This window comes from Monodelphis domestica, chromosome 1 (assembly GCF_027887165.1).
Source record: "Monodelphis domestica isolate mMonDom1 chromosome 1, mMonDom1.pri, whole genome shotgun sequence".
NCBI classification, from domain to species: Eukaryota; Metazoa; Chordata; class Mammalia; order Didelphimorphia; family Didelphidae; genus Monodelphis; species Monodelphis domestica.
Window position 1 is genome coordinate 307,056,436 of NC_077227.1, and position 19,250 is coordinate 307,075,685.

Genomic DNA, 19,250 nt, shown 5'->3' on the forward strand with positions numbered 1-19,250 from the left:
CAGATTCAGAGCTAAGAAGAACCATAGAGATCATCTTGTCCAACTCCCTCATTTTATAAAGACACTTCAACTCAGAATGGTGGTGTCTTGCCCAACTTCGTGCAGACATTAAGTTGCAAAACTAGGATTTATATTCAAATGCAGATCCTCTTAGTACAAATCTATCCCTCATTCTATTCATTCTGAGGGCTGGGAAAGGTTGGAGAGTAGAAGAGAGCCAAACCATGTACAATGCCCATTACTGTAGGTGTAGAGTCCTTGTAAAGAGGGCACATACTAAGACCCACAAACACACAGGGAGGAGACCAGCAAAAGAGAAGACAAGCAATAGAACAGGAGAGGAAAAGTTAAGGGGTGTGTTAAGAGTCAGCTGGAACAAGCTCAGGAGAACCAGTGGTTACATTTTCCTTTATACTTCACTCAGAAATCATCAAATGCTACCGTTCAGGGCTTCATTTATTGTTATTTTTTTTACCTTTCCCTTTCATCTTAGAATCAATACTGTACATTGGTTCTAAGGCAAAAGAACAGTAAGGGCTAGGCAATAGGGGCTCAGTAACTTGCCCTGGGTCACATAGCTAGGAAGTGTTGGAGGGGCTCGCTCCATTTATTGTTTTTGGTGATTTCTACACTTAACAAGTGACAGAGAAAATGTCAATAATACAGATTCCTAATAATGCACATGGGACTTAAAACTATGTCCTGCTTGTTTGTTTCCTGGAAGAGCGGCTTATTAGTCATTTACCAGCACTCCACTGAGTATACTGCCATTGGGGTAAGTATGGGAGTTTGTACTGATCCTAGGATTGAGAGATAGAGCAAAGTGAGTATTTATCTTCATTTTCTCATCTTACAGAAGAAGGAACTGAGCCCCAAGGAAGGAAAGACATTCGCTCAAGCCCCCATAAATAGTAAGTAGCAGAGCTGCCATCTGAATCCAAGTTCTCAGTATACAAGTCCAGGACTTTTTCTCTGCTTCTTCCAAATTGGGACATGAAGCAGGGGTTTAGGAGCTGGAGCTGGTATGGAGTTAGGGAGAAGTAAAAGGAGAATGAAATAAGTGACTTATTTCCAGAATAAGATTTATTTTTTCTAAAACCCCTTACCTTCTGTATTAGAATTAATGCTAAGTATTGGTTCTAAGGCAGAAGAGTGTGAAGGGTGAGGCAAGGGGGGTTAAGTGACTTGCTAGGAAGTGTCTGTGGCTAGATTTGAAGCCTGGACCTCCCATCTCCATGTCTAACTCTCTATCCATTGAGCCACTTAGCTGCTCCCTCCACAATAAGGTTTTGACTGAGATGGGAAAGAAATATACATCTCAGCTAGTCTTAAGAGTCTCATCTTTGTCTTTGACATGGTGTTGCCTTATACTTGGCCTCACTGGACTCCCTGACTCTGGCCTCTCCCTTTCTAACCTTCTGATCTTTCAACAAATCTATCAGACTCAGCCAAAGCATAATGAATTACTGTTTGTCTGGTCCTTTTCCCAGAGTTCACTTTTATTCCATATCAGTTGAGTCTGAATTAGCTTTCCCTTACTTTTATGAATAGGAAAATGGCCGTGACATTAGCAAAGTAAACTGAAGAGATTTAACAAGAATATCATTTTCAAAAAGACATGATCATCCAAAAGGCAGTAAAATAAAATTGTAAGCAAATAGCTGTAAGGGTAAATACTAGATAAGGCCATTTTCCCATAGGTGTTTGCATAGATGGTATAGTTTTAAGGAGTCATCCATCTGTGATAGAGTAAATTTAAATTAAGAACTAGAACAATAGATTAATAGATTTATTTCCACAGACTACTCAACAATCCTGCATAGCTTTTTTTTTTTAAAAAACCACTACCTTTTTGATGCAGAAATTGCACTAGTAGGGCTTAATCTCCAAAGAAATCAAAGATAGAAGGAAAGGACCCATATACATGAAAATATTGGTAGCTGTACTTTACTGTGAACATAAAAAACTGGAAACAAAGTGGATATTCATTTACTGAGGCAAGACCAAACAAAGTGTAACATGTGGCTGTAGTGTAATATTATTCTACTATTAGAAATGACAATATGAGGAATTCAGAGAAAAAAAGAATCTTATATAGACTCATAAATGATGTAGAACATTGTTTACACTCAAACAGTCACCGCCTTGATTGGTTTTCCTCTGTTACATAGTTACTGAGTAGACTTGGATTGACTTCATATCAGAAAGTAGTTGGTATAGAAAACCAAAAAGTATCAATAAAAATTTTACTCCTTAAAAAAAAAGTTCTAGGGGGTTCTGTGGACAGAGATATACCCTGGATACAGGAACTCCTGGGTTCAAAATTGGCCTCGAACACTTAGATGTGTGACCTGGGGAAAGCCACAACCCCCATATTGTTCTTCTGCCTTGGAATCAATATTTATTCCAAAATGGAAGATAGGGATAATTTAGTGAATTTTCTCATATAATTCCATTTTTCCCCCAGAATGTCTGGACCAATTGGACACATTTTCACAAACAATTTCCTAGTGGGTCTGTCTTCCCGGGACTATAGCACCACCAATTATCAGAACTTCACAAAAAAAAAAAATAGTATGCTTCTCTTTGCCATTTCATATTTTTCTTTTCCCTATTTCAGTTCTCCTTCCATGTTAGGAGATATGATTTGAATAAATGCTGAAAGGGAACCTTTGACCCCTTATGAAAAATTGCCTATTGATGAGCCAGTGGCACTTGAATAGGCTTTTGCTTCAGTAGGAGCTGTTTGCCAGTAGATGGTGCTAACAAAAAATAACAAAGTCAAAAGATGAGACCTTCATTTGGGATTTTGCCTACATACTTTGTGGCCAAAATAAACATAGGATTGCATAACTAGAGTTAGAAGAACCGTGGAGACTATTCCAACTGTCTAATTTTACAGCACCCAGACCCCATAAAAGCAACAGTTCTCATCTCAGTGAGGTGCTAATGAGCATGCCTTTTCACAGAAAGATATAATCAAATCTCTATCTTTTGATTGTCCCATCTTTTAGCTTTTGGGGAGAGATAAGCCTGGGTCAAACTATCAAACATGACTTTAGAGACTAGATCTAGTCTGTCCTTTCCTCTTATTCCTATCCTTCACCCTATTTCACATATGGAAAAACTGAGGGACAGACATGTTAAATGACTTACCCAAAGTCACTTAGCTGGTAGAAATAGGACTAGATCTCAAGTCTCTAGACTTCTAGCTCAGAGTTCTTTGAACTACCTGTCTGATCTTCCCTTTCTTCAGAATGTCACACTTGAAGGATCGGTTATTTCAGTTCAAGTCTTGGCTCTGCCAAATTGTTGTGAAAGTCACATTTCCTCTTGGGACCTCACTTTTTTCATCTGTACAATTGATAAACTCAATAAACTCTCAGGTTCCTTTCATCTCTTATAGTCTAAACCCACTATTAGAGGTCAGCTAAGTGGCATATTGGATATAGTACCCAGGTCTGGAAGTCAGGAAGACTTAAGTTCAAATGCAGCCTTAGATACTTACCAGCTTTGACCCTTGGTAAGTCCCTTAACCTCTACTTGCCTCACTCTCCTCTTCTATAAAACAAAGATATGTCATAATGAATGGTTTTCTATGAAGGATGATTTGTAAATACATTTACTTACACTGCTAACACCTAAATTTATGGAATTTGTGTCTTGCTGCATCCCAGACTCTTTTCATTGTCAGTCATTTTGACTTTTGTCTTGCCACTGGATTTCATGACTCAGGAAGACAGAATGAGGCTGATGATTGCAACTGGGACTTTCTTGAATCCGGTTCACATGTCAGTCAAGACATGGTTCTCTTAAAAAATGAAGGACAAACAACAATAAAACAAGAATAATAATTGCCTCTACCTCCCAGGATTATCACGAGAATCATAAAAAACCTGGAAAGACTTATATGAAGTGATTCAAAGTAAAGTGAGCAAAACTAGGAGAATACTGTACATAGTAACAACAATAATGTATGATGATCAGCTGTGAATGAGGTAACTATGAACAGTAATGCTTATTCCAATGAATTCATCATGAAAAAAGAAGTGGAGTTGAATGCTGATTGAAGCATATAATTCTTTACTTCCTTCATATATTTTTCCTTAGTATAAGAGATATATGTCTTCTTTCACAACATGACAATCATAGAAATATGCATCGCATGATAGCACATGTACAATCTATATTACCTGCCATCTCAGAGAGGGAGGGAAGGTGGGAAGGAGGGAATATCATTCTTAAAATGTCAGAAACTGATTATTAAAATTGTATTGGCATCTGGAAAAAATAATTTAAAACAGATTTCCTTTCTATGCCTTCTTACTAAACCTTTTTCCGAGTTCCAAACCTGGCTCTGCACATAGGGAAAAAACCCTACTCATTAGTAGTCAAACCACTTAGATCCTGCCAGAATGATAAGACTTGCTTGGTCCTGTTTAATCAGAGACTTGCCAGCAATAACTATCCCCAAGGGTTCCAAGGAGAGGGTGGGGGTCAGCTACGAAGCAATGGAATATAACTTCTCAATTGCTTTTGTAAACCAGGTCATTGGGCACTCACTTTAGGAAAGTCCCCACTTACAAGTAAGTCTTACCTAATACCTCTTAACTCTAGACTTTTCCTCTTTTTTTCCCTACTTATCCTGAAAATTGCTCATTTTTTATGTGTTTGTTTACATGCTGCTTCCCCTTTAGATTGTAAGGTCCTTGAGGGGAGGAACTGTCTTTTGCCCTTTTTTTCTTTTTTGGCACCTCCAGCACTTAGAACAGCACCTGCTGCATATAAATGTTTATTGTTTGATTGTTTATTTTATGGCCTCCTTTATTCTACTCCAGACCTTACATCCAGAAAAGACTGATCTTGGCAGTCTCTGCTTCTCTGGTCCTGGTTATATGACCCTATAGTTAAAACTTCCTGATTCATCTTCCAAACCACGTATATATCTAGAGAACCAAGCTGCTCTCAAAGGCTTGGCTGGAATACAGATTGTAGGAAGCCAGCATCTTGAGAGCTGAATCAACAGAAGTCCTTTGTGATTCTTTGAGAATGACAATTTTTTTAAAATTTTAATAACAAATTTCCACATGAGTACTGAAGTTATGTAATCCAAATTATCTTCCTCCCTTCTTTCCTTTCCCCTCCCAGAGCTGGTAAGCAATTCACTCTGGGTTATACATGTATTATCATACAAAAAAAGGTTTCCATATTATTCATTTTTGTAAGTGAATAATCTTATGAAACCAAAATCTCAAAATATACCCAATCAAACAAGTGATAACTCATATGTTTTCATCTGCATTTCTATTCCAACAGTTCTTTCTCTGGAGATGGATAGCATTCTTTGTCATAAATCCCTCAGAATTGTCCCAGATCATTTGTTAGTAGCAAAGTCTATCACATTTGATTGTTCCACAATATTGCTGTTACTGTTATTACTGTGTATAATGTTCTCCTGGTTCTGCTTATTTCACTCTGCATCAGTTCATGTAAGTCTATCTGAAATCATCCTGTTCATCAATTCCTTGTGGCACAATAATATTCCATCACTATCACATACCACAATTTGTTCATCTATTCCCCAATTAAGGACTTTCACCACATAGAAAGCAGCTATAAATATTTTTCTACAAAAAGATGCTTTCCCTTTTTTTTTTATTTATTTGGGATAGAGACCTAGTAGTAGTAATGCTAGTTCAAAGGGTATGCATTGTTTTATAGCCATTTGGGCATCATTCCAAGCTGCTCTCCAGAATGGTTGGATTGGTTCACAACTCCACCAGCAATGCATTAGTGTCCCAATTTTGCCACATCCCTTCCCAACATTTATCATTTTTCTTTACTATTATATTGGCCAATCTGATAGGTGTGAGGTGGTACTTCAGAGTTGTTTTAATTTGCATTTTGAGAATGATTTTTGTTTGTAGCACAGCTCATTTCTAAAACAAAATGGAGTCTCAATGTCTTGCCTCAGAACAGAACCATATTATTTAGAAGTAAGAACATGACTGGATGGGGCAAAGGAGTGAGGATGAGAGAAAGTCATGTCCTTCTGAAAGTGGGTAAATTCCTCAATGCTAGGCAGAGCAGACCTGGCTCTAGGAAGAGGCCATATAGGCCTGAGGAGATAAGTATGAACAAAAAATCTTTGCCTTGCTATCCTACACAAGCATTAACATTTTGGGCCTCTCTGACTGAGTTATCCTCCTTATAAATTTTGTGAGTCTCATCCAAGTAGGGGTTGAGACCTGGATGGCACCTCTGACCCAGAACAAACTGGAGCTTAGGTGGTTAAAGCAATAAGAAGCTAAAAATCCATCCTTACCCTTAGGCCATGAAGAGCCAATTTCCCAGACTTACCTCCTCTGGGTTCCTAGGTTGTCAGATCTAACTTGCTCCCAAATCAACAGTTCCTGAATATGCCTTAGAGGCAGTCAGGTGGGGTGAGAAGGCAAGGCAGTTCTGCTGAGGCTGAGGAATGTGCTCTGATTAGGAAAGAAGTCAAATATTCCAGACCTGTTGTCAGGAGGCAGGATCTTGGCCGATGCTCAGCTGATTCAAACCAACAAGTCTTTCCTGAATGATTACTGTGTGCCCAAGCTTGTGTTTGACTAGGCTGTAAGGTAAAGGGGACATAGTCCTTGTCCTTGTTCATAGTCTGGGAGAAGACAGAGGGAGAACAGACCTGAGCTGTGGCCCTGGGGGAGTTGAGAGTCTGGGACTGGGACAGCAAAAACTCAGGGACCTCACAGCCTACTATCAACAAAAGAGCAGGTCCAGCTAATTTCTGGGGTGCAACTCCAGGCTTAGTTTGAATCTGTGTTTGACCCCTCAGGAACAAGGCACACATAGGCTGACTAGGGACAGGTCTGTCTGTAAGGCCATGCCATCTCAGAGGAGCTCAGAGAAGAGGAGGACCAGCAGGGACTGGAGTAGTCAGGGGAGACTTCCCTTAGATATGGGATCTGAGCTAACCTTAAAGGGATAGAATAGCATGGTGTCTTGAATGAGAAGTGTGTGGGGTCTTGATATAGCAAGATGTACCCCCTTGAGTCACTCAAATAATCAAGAGAGGCCAGGATAAGAGGCAGACAGATGTGGCTTTGTTGCAGAGGATGGGGATATTATGCTTAAATCAGAGACTGGAAGATACACAAACAAACTTCCAATTTATAGGTAACTAATACAATACTCTCCTCCTGTGCAAAATAGTACGAATTGAAGGTTTATGTGAAAGCCTGGGAGGGGGGAAAAGGAAAAAGGAGAGCAAAGCTGTATCTAATTAAGCTAATGATTTAAACCTAACCTCTTCTTAGAGTTTCAGAATCGAATATTGTTACTACTGCTAACCCAAAATAAATTGAGAATAATACTCACTTTCACTCCATACCATCAGACCTACGGAAATGAAAAAAACAGATCCCAAATCTCTTTCTCCTGAGTCCACAAATAGACAAATAGATTAATCTTTTAAGTGTACTGTTCCCAGAGGGGCAGTTAGGTCAGTGCAGTGAATGGAGAACTGGGCCTGGAGTTCAAATCCAGATTCAGATTTAATAGCTGTGACCCCAGGTAAATTACTTAACTTCAGTTGGTCTCAGTTTCCTCATCTGTAAAATGAGTTGTGCCTAGTCTACCTCCCAGGACTATTGTGATGATAAAATGAGATAATGACTGTAAAGCACTTAGCACAATGCCTGGCACAGAGTAAGTGCTATATAAATATTAGCTTTTATTATTATTATTATGACAGAGGCCACTGTCAAAATATACATTACCCAAGAAGGGCACTGACTGATTTTAATATTAGTTGTGATTAAGGAACTGAGAGAAGGAATAGATGTTGGAGGGGAGGAGAAAAAAGAGGAGGGATAAGAGGGGATCCTAGTGGATCCTGGCAAGGAGGAGAATACTAGGAGAGGATACCACAAAAGCAAACCTTTCATGAACTTTACAACTTGTACATACTTTCTTTAAAAACAACCACAACAAGCACAACCTTTACCTTCCTTCTTAGAAGCAATGCAGTATATTGGTTCCAGGCAGAAGAGCAATAAGGGCTAGGCACTGGGGGTTAAGTGATTTAGCCAGGATCGCCCAGCTAGGAAGTATCTGAAGTCAAATTTGAACCTAGGACCCTCCTGACTGGGCCTAGCTCTCAATCTACCTAGCTGCCCCCTTGGATATACTTTCTGAAGTATTTTCCCCAGATCTATAAACCTTTGGAGATGAGGCAGTCAAAGTAGACACAAAGCTAGTCATAGAAAGGAATATCCCACCATAGCACTGCTAACCTTTTAAATCTAAGGACTGGCTGAAGCAGTTGATTTTATGCATTTTCTGTAAAGTCATTATAGGAATTTCCCAATCGCACAAGGAGTACAGTTGCACTTCTGCAAAGGAGGGGGTGGGGAGGGGAAGAAGGGGATAGTTTTCATTCTCTTTCCTCAAGAGAAACTAAAACATCGAATGAAAGACTCTGCTGAGATAGTTTCCTCGGCCAGAGGAGCCAAAGAAAACCGAGACCTGTAACAAGATCAACTCCTGCTTTCCATCAAGGATTCTGAAACCCCAGATGTAACTTTACCAGTAAGGTAAGTGGTGTCAGCTCACTGGCCTGGAGTTGGGTTGTGAAAAGATCATCTCAAAAACACCTGCCAAATATGTGACTTCTAAGTCAAAATGACTTGTTTCTAACTCAAAACTATGTTTCCTCTTGTTATTTGTTGAGACACTTAGAAACGAAGATCTTCTCTTCTTTAGTAGAAATGGCCAGATAGAACTTTCTTTTTAAAAAAATCCCTAGCTGTGTCACTCTGGGCAAGTCATTTAACACCAACTGCCTAGTCCTTAACCACTCTTGTGCCTTGGAACCAATCCTTCATATTGATTCTGAGACAGAAGGTAAGGGTTTAAAAAAATAAGAGAAAAGATGGGGAGGGAGTATGACAACTGCAGGCTAAATGTGAAGCAACAGGAAGATTTGACTGCCAAAAAAAGGTGAGGGAGGGGTTTGCATTGCCTGGCATAATGCCCAGGAGCTAGGAAGGGAAGAGGGCCTCTACCCTCTGCTTTGGTCTGGCCCATGTGGGGTGTGTGTTCAGTTCTGGGCACTACAGTTTACAAAGGACACTGATGGGCTACAAAATGTCCAGAGGCGGGTGACCTAGACGGTGACTGGTCAAGCTGTTAATAACTCATATGCATCATACTAGCAATAACTTAACATTGCTTTCTTCACGATTTGCAAAATGAAGCATGGGCAAGAAAAGACTTTGAAAATTGTAAAGCACTTCACATGTGTAAGAGGCTATTCTTATCATTCCAATTACTGTTTTTAAAGGGAATTACTGATTTTGTAACATACTTTGTCTGCTAATCAATGAAGGCAAGGCTAAAGGGTTAAGTAGCTCCAATGCCCAAAGCTGTTTTACTAAATGCAGGTCTGATCATGTCATCCTCCCATTGATAAACTCCAGTGGTTCTCTATTACCTCCACATGAAATTTTTTGTCTGGCATTTAAGTAGCTTCACAACCCAGCCCTTTCCTACCTTTACAGCATTCTCCCACTTTGGCTCACCTGCTATTCCTTGCAATGATATGAACACCTCTTGTTTCTGTGCCACTGTATGGGCTTTTCCCCATTTTTGGAATGTTCTCCCTCTTCAACTCTGTCTCCAAGTTTCTCTGGCTTGCTTTAAGACTTAGCTCCAATTCCCTTCTTCAATGACCACCCCTCCCCCCCCCCCCACTTTTTTGTAGGAACATGCATATTTTTAACTATATTGTCAGGTTAATCTTAACTACAACTGCCATCTTTTCTACTCATGACATTAACATATATTTACAGGAAAAGTCGTATTTGGGACTTTTTTGGATACAGCAATTCCTCAAGAAAAAAATAGGTAAGGACCATTTTTCCTTTCAAGTGTTAAATTTGTCATTATTTTAGTATACCTGTGTGAATGAATCAAATGCTGACATTTTAAATTAAAAAAAACTTAATCCATGGAAGCCTATTGCCTAATCTGAGAAAATCACTAACTTTGGGTTAAAGACAGTTATATACTATTTCAATATTCTTTTTTGCAGAAGGGGATTGAAGCCGACTTTGCCTTTCCTGGTCCCTCTAGCTACTAGCACCTTCCACTCTATTTCCTTCTATCCATTTCCTATGTATCTAGTTATTTATGGATTTTCTCTTCCATTAGAATGTAAGCTTTTGGAGGGCAGGGACTGTTTTTTTTTAACTTTCCTTATATCTTCATTACCATACTGACTAACTGAATCCATACCTAAATAAAAATCCCTTCTATAGTATCCCTAACAATATAGTTAATAATCTATAATTTTAACAAATTGATAATTTAATAAAGGCAGTGATCTGATCTTTGCTTAAAGATCCGATTTTTTCCTTATGCTTAAACTAAATTTGCCTCTGCTCATATTCCACCTATACTTCTACTTTTGTCCTCTAAGGATGGGAAGGATTAATCTGTTCCCTTTTCCAGCAACATTTGAAATATTTAAAACAACTGTTACATGTCTTCCAAGCCTTTTCTTCTCTAGGCTAGACATATCCAGTTCCTTCAACTAATCTTCATATGGCTTCAATTAAAGGTCCCTCGCCATTCTATTTGTCTATCTCTGGACACTATCCGAAACTTATCTCTATCCATAGGAACATCTTTTTAAAGCTGGAAAGGGGACTGTCTAATTCAACCCCTTCACTTTACAGATGAATAAATGAAGGTCAAAGAAATTAAATCACTTAGCAGAGCTAGAATTTGAATACAGGTGATCAAATCCATCACTCTTTCCATCATATCATGCATCCTCCTACTTGGACTTTTGCATTTCTCCCCCATTGAATTTCATCTTATTTAATTTAAGCCAATATTCTAGCCTGTCAAGATCTTTTTGAATTCTGTCTCTACTGTCTACTCTGTTAGCCTTCTCAAGTTTATCGTCAGGTGATCAGTTTTCTTTATGTTCTTCTGCTCTTTGAAGAGAGAAAAACACAAAGAGACAAATTTCTAGAAGAAAGCTTTTGTTTGTTTTATCAAAGAAATTTGAAGGATATATTCTTGGATCAGTATTTCTGAGAGCACTGAATTTCACTTAGAGCAACTGGGTTCAAATCCTACCTCTACTACTTCATGTGTATACTTTGACAAGTCACCACATTCCTAAACCTTTTGTTTCCTTATTTGTCAAGTGAAAGAATTGTATCAAATTATCTCTTAAGATCCTTTCTAATTCTTTTCCTATGGATACACTTTCTACACAGGAACATAAGAGTAGAGATCGCTATCTATATTCCTTTGATAATAATTTAAGACTACAAGGACCTTCTGTTAAAACCAGCAGACTTAATCAACTAAAGTAGGAAAAGCAGACAGATTTTGGAAAGATCTTCAGCCAAAAGCTAAGTGAGTTCTTCTGTAGCTCATTGAGTATAGTTAGATCAATAAACATTTATCCTATATTTATATGGGTCAAACAGGCACTGACTGTGCTAAGGTTTAGGGATATAAAAGCAAACACAGTCCCTGCCCATCATTTATCAAGGAGCTCATATTCTTTTAAAATTTTATTTAGAATATTTTTCCATGGTTATATGATTCATGATTCCTGCCCCCTTCTTTTCTCTCCCCCTTCCCAGAGCTGACAAGCAATTCCACTGGGTTATACATGTATCATTGTTCAAAACCTATTTCCATGTTATTCATATTTGCAGTAGAGTGAATTTTTAACATCAAAAGCCCAATCATATCCCTATCAAACTATGTGACTCATCATATGTTTTTCTTCTGCATTTGTTTCTACAGTTCTTTCTCTGGATATGGATAGTGTTCTTTCTCATAAATTCCTCTGAAATGTCCTGGGTCACTGCATTGCTACTAGTAGAAAAGTCCATTACATTTGATTGTGCCACAGTGTATCTGTCTCTGTGTATAATGTTCTCCTGGTTCTGCTTCTTTCACTCTGCATCAATACCTGGAGGTCGTTCCAGTTCATATGCAATTCCTCCACTTTATTATTCCTTTTAGCACAATAATATTCCATCACCAACATATACCACACTTTGTTCAGCCATTCACCTCATTTTCCAATTTTTTGCTACTACAGAGTATGGCTATAAATATTTTTGCATAAGTCTTTTTTCTTATCTCCTTGAGGTACAAACCCAGAAATGCTATGAGTGGGTCAAAGGGTAGGTATTCTTTTCAAGCCCTTTGCACATAATTCCAAATTGCCCTCCAGAATAGCTAAACCAATTTACAACTCCACCAGCAGTGTATTCATGTCCCAATTTTGCCTCATCACCTCCAACGTTTATCACTTTCCTTTGTGGCCATATTGGTCAGTCTGCTAGATGTAAGGTGGTACCTCAGAGTTGTTTTAATTTGCATTTCTCTAATCAGGAGGGATTTAGAATACTTTTTTTATGTGTTTATTGATAGTTTTGATTTCTTCATGTGAAAACTACCTATTCATGTCCCTTGACTATTTGTTGATTGGGGAATGGCTTGATTTTTTTTTGTAAATTTGACTTAGTTCCTTATATATTTGGGAAATTAAACCTTTATCAGAGAGTTTTGTTATAAAAATGTTCAAGGAGCTCATATTCTGACAGGGGAGAAAATAAGCAAATAGAAACAATGGAAGTAAATCTCCAGACAAGGCACTAGCATCGTTGGGGACAGAGAAACACCTCTTTTTTTTTTAAACCCTCACTTTCCATCTTAGTAACAATTCTAAGACAGGAGGGCAAGAGCTAAGCAACTGGAACTAAGCAACGTGCCCAGGGTCACATAGCTAGAAAGTATCTGGTTACTTTTGATCCCATGTCCTCCTGATTTCAAGCCTGGAACTCTATAAACTATGCTTCTCTAGAAAATACCTCTTGAAGAAGGTAGGATTTGAATTGAGTCTTGAAGGAACCCAGAAAATCCTGTCAGTGTAGCTGAGGAGGGAGAACATTCCAAGCATAAGACACACACAGCCAGTGAAAAGGCCAGGAGATGTAGAGTCATATCTAAAGACCAACAAGGAAGCCTCCATTAATGTATCATAAAGTATGTAGAAAAGGGGGTCAGTCTAAGAACACTGGAAAAGTAGGAAGGAGATAGATTGTGAATGGTCCTAAAAACCAAAGAGCAGATTTTATTATTTTTTTTTAAATTTATCTAATTTTTTTTTGGTTACAATAATCACTTTATTTCCCTCCCTCCCCTCCACCTACCCTTCCCACAGCCGATGTGCAATTTCCTTGGGTATTACATGTGTCCTTGATCAGAACCTATTTCCATGTTGTTGACGTTTGCACTAGGATATTCATTTAGTCTACATCCCCAGCCATATCCTTTTGACCCATGTATTCAAGCAGTTGTTTTTCTTCGGTGTTTTTACTCCCACTGTGTTTCCTCTGGATGTGGATAGTGGTTTTTCTTGTAGATTCCTCCAAGTTGTTCAGGATCACTGCATTGCCACTAATGGAGAAGTCCATTACATTTGATTGTACCACAATGTATCAGAAAGAGCAGATTTTATGTCTAATCTTGGAAGTAATAGGAAATCTTTGGGGTTTTCTGAGTAGAAGAATAAAAGTATCAGGGCTATGCTTTAGGAAAATCAGTTCACCAGGTAGAGTGGGGAGAGACTTTAGGCAGGGAAACCCACCAGAAGGCAATTGAAATAGTCCAGGCACAAAATTCAGACCCTTGTCTTGGGGTGTTGACAGCATTAGAGGAGAGAAGGGGACATAAGGGAGAGATGTGGTGGTAAAAAATGAGGAATTGAAAATGACTCTGAGATTTTGAGCCTGGGTAACCAGAAAAAAGGTGGGGCTCTTAATGGTTATAAGGAAACCTAGGAAGAAGGGAAGATTTTAGGGGAAAGATGAGTTCACTTTTGGACATGTTGAGTTTAAGATGTCTGTGATTGTGATGGAATACCACTATGCTCTAAGAAATGAGCAGATTTTTTTTAAGTGGAAAGAACTACCTGAGATAATGAAGTGTGAAAATGAATAGAACCAAGAGAATATTATATATAGTTACAGATTTAATATTTGAAGAATAACTTGTGAATGTTCACCTCAAGAGAAGGAACTGAGAAGTGGAAAACAAAATACATCATCATATATTTTGCTGAATGATGCCTTCTATGGTAGGGAGAGAATGAGAAAGAAAGAAAGAAAAAAAAAAGAAAGAAAAAAGAAAGTCAAAGGATCACAAATATAAAGTCCATCTAGTTGAGCTTCCTCATTTTATTGGTAGGAAGTATACAAGTATTTATTAAGCACCCATGATTGAACAACAATGTGCCAACCATTGTACTAAGCACTTTAAGAACTTCTTATTTGAATCTCACAACAACCCTATTATTATCACTATTTTGCAGTTCAGGGAAATGAGACAAACAGAAGTTAAGTGACTTGCCCAGGATAACATAGCTAGGAAGTGTCTGAGGAGGGGACACTGAAATTTAATTTATAAGAATGAGTAGGATTTCAGTAAGTGGTTATGAACATTATGGGGAATGATTAGAGAAGATTAATAGAGGCTTGATACAGTTGGACTATATATCCCTCCCCTCTCCTAATTGTGGCCAACCTCTCCTTACTTCTAATAGCTTCATCCATAGCTACTGAAAGGGAGCTGTGGAGAGCTTTAGGCTTGTAACACAATCAGGAACACATGGAAAACCAAGTTGTGGAAATTGTAGAGCTAGTCATCTCACTAATTTCTGTGAGCAAGCTCAGGTATTCATTCTGTTTATGATGCCTCTATCCTGGGCATGGATGAATATGGAAATATCACACAACATCTGGTATCTCTCACCAGTAACAAGGTTCACAAAAAAGAGTACTAGATTTGGAATCAAAGATCTAGGGCAGTTACTTCATCTTTTTGTTTTCTTATCTGTAAAAGGAGAGAATTAGATTAAATGATCCTTAATGTCCCTTCTAAATTTAGAGCTAACATTCTGACCTTCCAAGAGGCAGCCCATTTAAACCTCAAGATCTCATCTGAAGAATGAAAATATTGTTGGTTTAGTCAAGGATAATAGAACCAAAGCCCTAGAGTTGGAAGGGATCTTAGGAATTATCTACTTGAACCCTTTATCTTACGTGTGAGGAAAGTGAAGCCCAGGAGATGATTTGCTTAGGGTAACAGGTGGAGAATATCAGACGCAGGATTTGGACAGAACTTTCATTTTCTGTCCATGTGTCCTTTCTGGAAACCGTAGAAGTCATGGAAGTCTCACAGCATCATCCTCCATCACCTATTCCTAAAATGACTGGGAGGGGCAATAGAACCTTATGACTTGAGGGGGGCCTTTTCCTTAAACTGATCATACTCTTGACAATCTAGAGGTGAAAGGAAGACTCAGTGAGGTCAAAGGGTTAGAATGGCAATGGCAACCATTTTTCCAAGAGGACAATTGATCACTGGATATTGTTCTGGACTTGGGAGAGATCTGGGGACCAGGTGTCTAGCTTTATTCTGTTTCTAACAAGTCCCTTCTTTCTATGGCTTATAGAAAGAAGGCCAGCCTTATCTATAGTTTTATCAAGGACTTTGTTGAAGTTAGTATGATGATAAAATTTGTAGGTGAAACAAAGTTGGAAAGTGTTGCATGACAAAATCTGGATCACCAAAACCAAAACTACTAAAGCCATGAACTGGATCTAATAAGATAAAATTTCATAGGGATGACTATCTATACAATTTTGTTTCATCTGTGCCATCAATGTAAGTAGACTGGGAATTTTAACAAACTAGCAATACAATGATCTGGGAGCCAGAAAACCTCATGTGATATTGAGTCATTTTGAAAGAAACTCAGGGTTCAAAGATGATAATTCTACTGTCCTCTATTCTCTGTTCTGGCCAGACTATATCTACAGTATTGAGTTCAATTCTTGGGCACCATATTTTAAGAAGGGCATGAACAAGTTTAAGTATATGCAAAGGATGGTAATCAGCTAGAATCAAGGAATACAAAGAAATTAGGAATGTTTAGGTTAGAGAAGAGGAATTTGGGGGGGATATAATCTCTGTCTTCAAGTGTTTGAAGGAATGCAATATGAAAGACAGACTAGCTTTGTTTTACCTTATCTCAGAGGGTAGTACTAGGAGCAACACGTGGACATTCCAAGGGCAGATTTCAATTCAATCTAAGGACAAGTTTCCCAGTTATCCTACCTGGAATAAGCTACCTAGAAGGGACTAATTTCCCTCTCAGTGAAGATGTACAAGTGGAAGTAACATGACCTCTGAGGTACCTTCTAATATCGAAATTATGTGAATAGTGAATGCTTTACACATATTCTAGAAAAGATGTTCTTCCTCAGCTTGAGCATCACATTCCCAGTGAAATTTACTGAAACTTGAAATCTCTGGATGATGTTGATCTAAATGAGGAATGCAATAAAACTCCTTACCTTCTTCACCATTATCCTATGGGCTGGAAAGTCTTCAGCTTGTTACTATATGAGAGATCCAAGAAGGAAGGAAGGGAATAAGCATTTATTAAACACCTACTATATGGCAGGCAATGTGCTAAGTGTTTTACAAATATTATCTTATCACAACACAGGGACTTAGATATTATTATTAACCTCATTTTACAGTTGAGAAAATTGAGGCAAATAGAAGTTAAAGTGACTTACCTGGGTTCACACAGCTAGTAAGTGCCTAAGGCCACATTTGAACCCAGATCTTCCTGACTCCAGGTTTGGTGCTCTATCTACTGTGCCAACTAGTTGCCTATACGTAGCACAACAGACTTGAAAATTTAAGTCTAAAAACAAAATATCCCAGTACCCAGCTTTCTTGGCATGGAATAAATCATTTCATTTCAATGGCCTCATGAAGTTAAGCCAACAGGGATCATTAAGTCTATGGGAGTTCAGTGATTTGCCCAGAGTTGCCAAGTAAATTAATAGCAGAACAGGGATTGGAGCTGAGGGGTCCAGTGTGTTTCCACGACACCACAAAGCCAGAGTGAAAGTTTTTAGTCTAATTGAAAAAGCACCAGATTTCATGTTCAAGAACTTGGTCTCACTTCCTGATCTGCTCTGTGCCTCAGTTTCCTTACTTGTTAAATGAAAGAGTTAAATTAGATGACCTCTAACTTCATCACTAACTCTAAATCCGTTGATCCTATGTACTATCTTCTGTTCCATCACTGGTCTTGGTCTTGGAGATTCCCTGGCTTTATTCAAAGTATTGCTCAGGTACCAAGTCCTACAAGAGGTCTTTTCTGATCAAAATCATTTATTTGCCTCCCTCCCTCTTGAAGTTACTTTGCATATGCTTTGTACTTATTTATGTATTTTGTTGTATTTATATATATATATATATTATTTATAGAATATAAACTCAATGAAGGTAGGCACTGTTTCGTATTTGTTGTTATCTCAGCACCTGCTATGGTGCCTGGCACATAATGGGGGTCCAGCAATTACTTGTTGAATTAAATTAAAGAAGTTTACATTGTTCATGGGCAACAAAATAGTTCAGCTGAATTTTGCCTGATACAGTTGAAGTGTTCCTGGGAGAATATATTCAAGAATATTTGAAGGACATAGGCTTGGATATTTCTTTTAATACATACATAGCTATATTCAGAGATGAGTCTGGGGGACAAGAATGCATCAGTCCACTTATTCAAATTCATATGTCCTTTCACAGGCTTATTCCAAGGTCTCAGCTTCTCTTTACATACATGGAGAGATCAATGACTATTCTTCAAATATCCCTCTATCACCCTAACCAGGACAAAGGGGTCTTTGAAGAGATCCCGCATCACCTGCAGCTTGACACCACTCATCTGATCATTGGGAGAGGCAGAAATGCCCATCTCAAATTTAGACTTCCTGGCATCTCTCGTCACCATCTATCCCTAGAGCCATACCTGGAGAAGGGAAATGTCTGCCTGACATTCTGTTTGAAGATCCTGAGCAGAAGCAGTAGTGTGTGGGTGAATGGACTGACCCTGAAATACCTGGAGCAAGTCCCATTGACGGCAGTCAGCAAGGTCATATTTTCTGGAGTCCAGATGGTAATTGACATTCAGGGCGGTGCTTCTAAAGGCAAGTTTGCCTGCTGTATCCATTTCAGCTGCTCACCTCTGATTTACAGGGCAAAGGCAGAAGAGACAGATGAGTTTGAAGCCATCCAAGAGGACCCAGAGCTCCCACAAGAGATGAGGGAGTTGAATTAAATTCCAGCATTTGTGGAGTTTTGGCTTCAATCTTTAGTATCTTAGGACAACCATTCCCCCTGCAGAGCAGGGCAAAGGAGGAGAAGCAGAAATACAGGCCACAAGGGAGTTTTAGGACAGTATGTTTAACTAGCCCACTGGGTGAAAACAACTCCCTTGCTGATTACAAGAACTTAACATATTAAAGCAAGTTCCCTAGAGTCTAACAGCATGGACTAATTCTAGCAGGAATAAAAATGCCTTAAATGGAAGGTAACTATATAACATCATATATTTTTAAAGGCCCTATGGGGCCTCCAAGATGGGGGAAACTATGTGTAAGCATGTCTTCATGTATGGCGTTTGGTTTTTTCCTCCCCCTATATCACTCTTTTGCTTAAATGCAGGTTATTTTATGTTGTTAATTTTGTGTTCTGTCTCCAGTGTGATAGATTTAAGGTTACTGAAGCAATGTACCAACATATGTAGCAATTATGTTTGTGGTGTTATGAAGTTACCTATGGCTTTCAAATCCTCATATGTACTTAAGGCTTATGAAAGTCTGTATTTAATAAAAATATATGTATTTCATTAAGTTGGCATATTTAATAGAATTTTCTGCTCTTTGACTGCATCAAATGTACCCTTGTGTTATCATGCAGAAGAAGGAGAGAAATGAAGACAAAAAGATATTAAGGGTAATGGAAGAGGCTGATTCTAGTGTGGGAGACAGAACCCTGGACTAGCAATCAGGAGGCCTGGCTTCTTATTCTTATACTGCACCCACCTCCCTCTGGGAGTGACCCTTCAGTCCTTCACCAATTAAATGACTGAGCCAAGAAGAGCCATCTACTCTATAGAATTTAAAAGGAGTTTCTTCCTTTCTCTTCCACTTTATTTTAAGCCCATTGGCCCACTCCTTAGTCTTTTAGCTGGGAGAAATCTCTCTCTCCTTCCTACTCTACCCCAACCCTGGCAATTAAGGCAGCTGTTCACCCATGCTAATGAGAATATATGTTTGTCTGGGGAA

The 19,250-nt window shown here is 38.6% G+C and overlaps 1 protein-coding gene across 6 annotated transcripts in view; it reads left to right on the forward strand.

Annotated features, from left to right (window-relative positions):
- TIFAB (TIFA inhibitor) overlaps positions 1–18,815 on the forward strand; it is a 126,627-nt gene extending 107,812 nt beyond the window's left edge. For 2 of the 6 annotated variants that reach the window (XR_008915044.1, XR_008915042.1), the window contains 4 exons: positions 857–911; positions 8,453–8,594; positions 9,852–9,906; positions 17,710–18,815. Coding sequence is in view for 2 of the 6 variants with exons in the window: in XM_056811100.1 (XP_056667078.1) it covers positions 17,744–18,241 (498 nt within the window). In the remaining 4 variants the exon portion in view is untranslated. Of the gene's footprint in view, positions 1–856; positions 8,595–9,851; positions 9,907–17,709 lie in introns of those variants that run through there. The other 4 variants (XR_008915043.1, XR_008915041.1, XM_007473359.3 and 1 more) reach the window with 4 other exon arrangements.
- Positions 18,816–19,250: the final 435 nt, after the last annotated feature.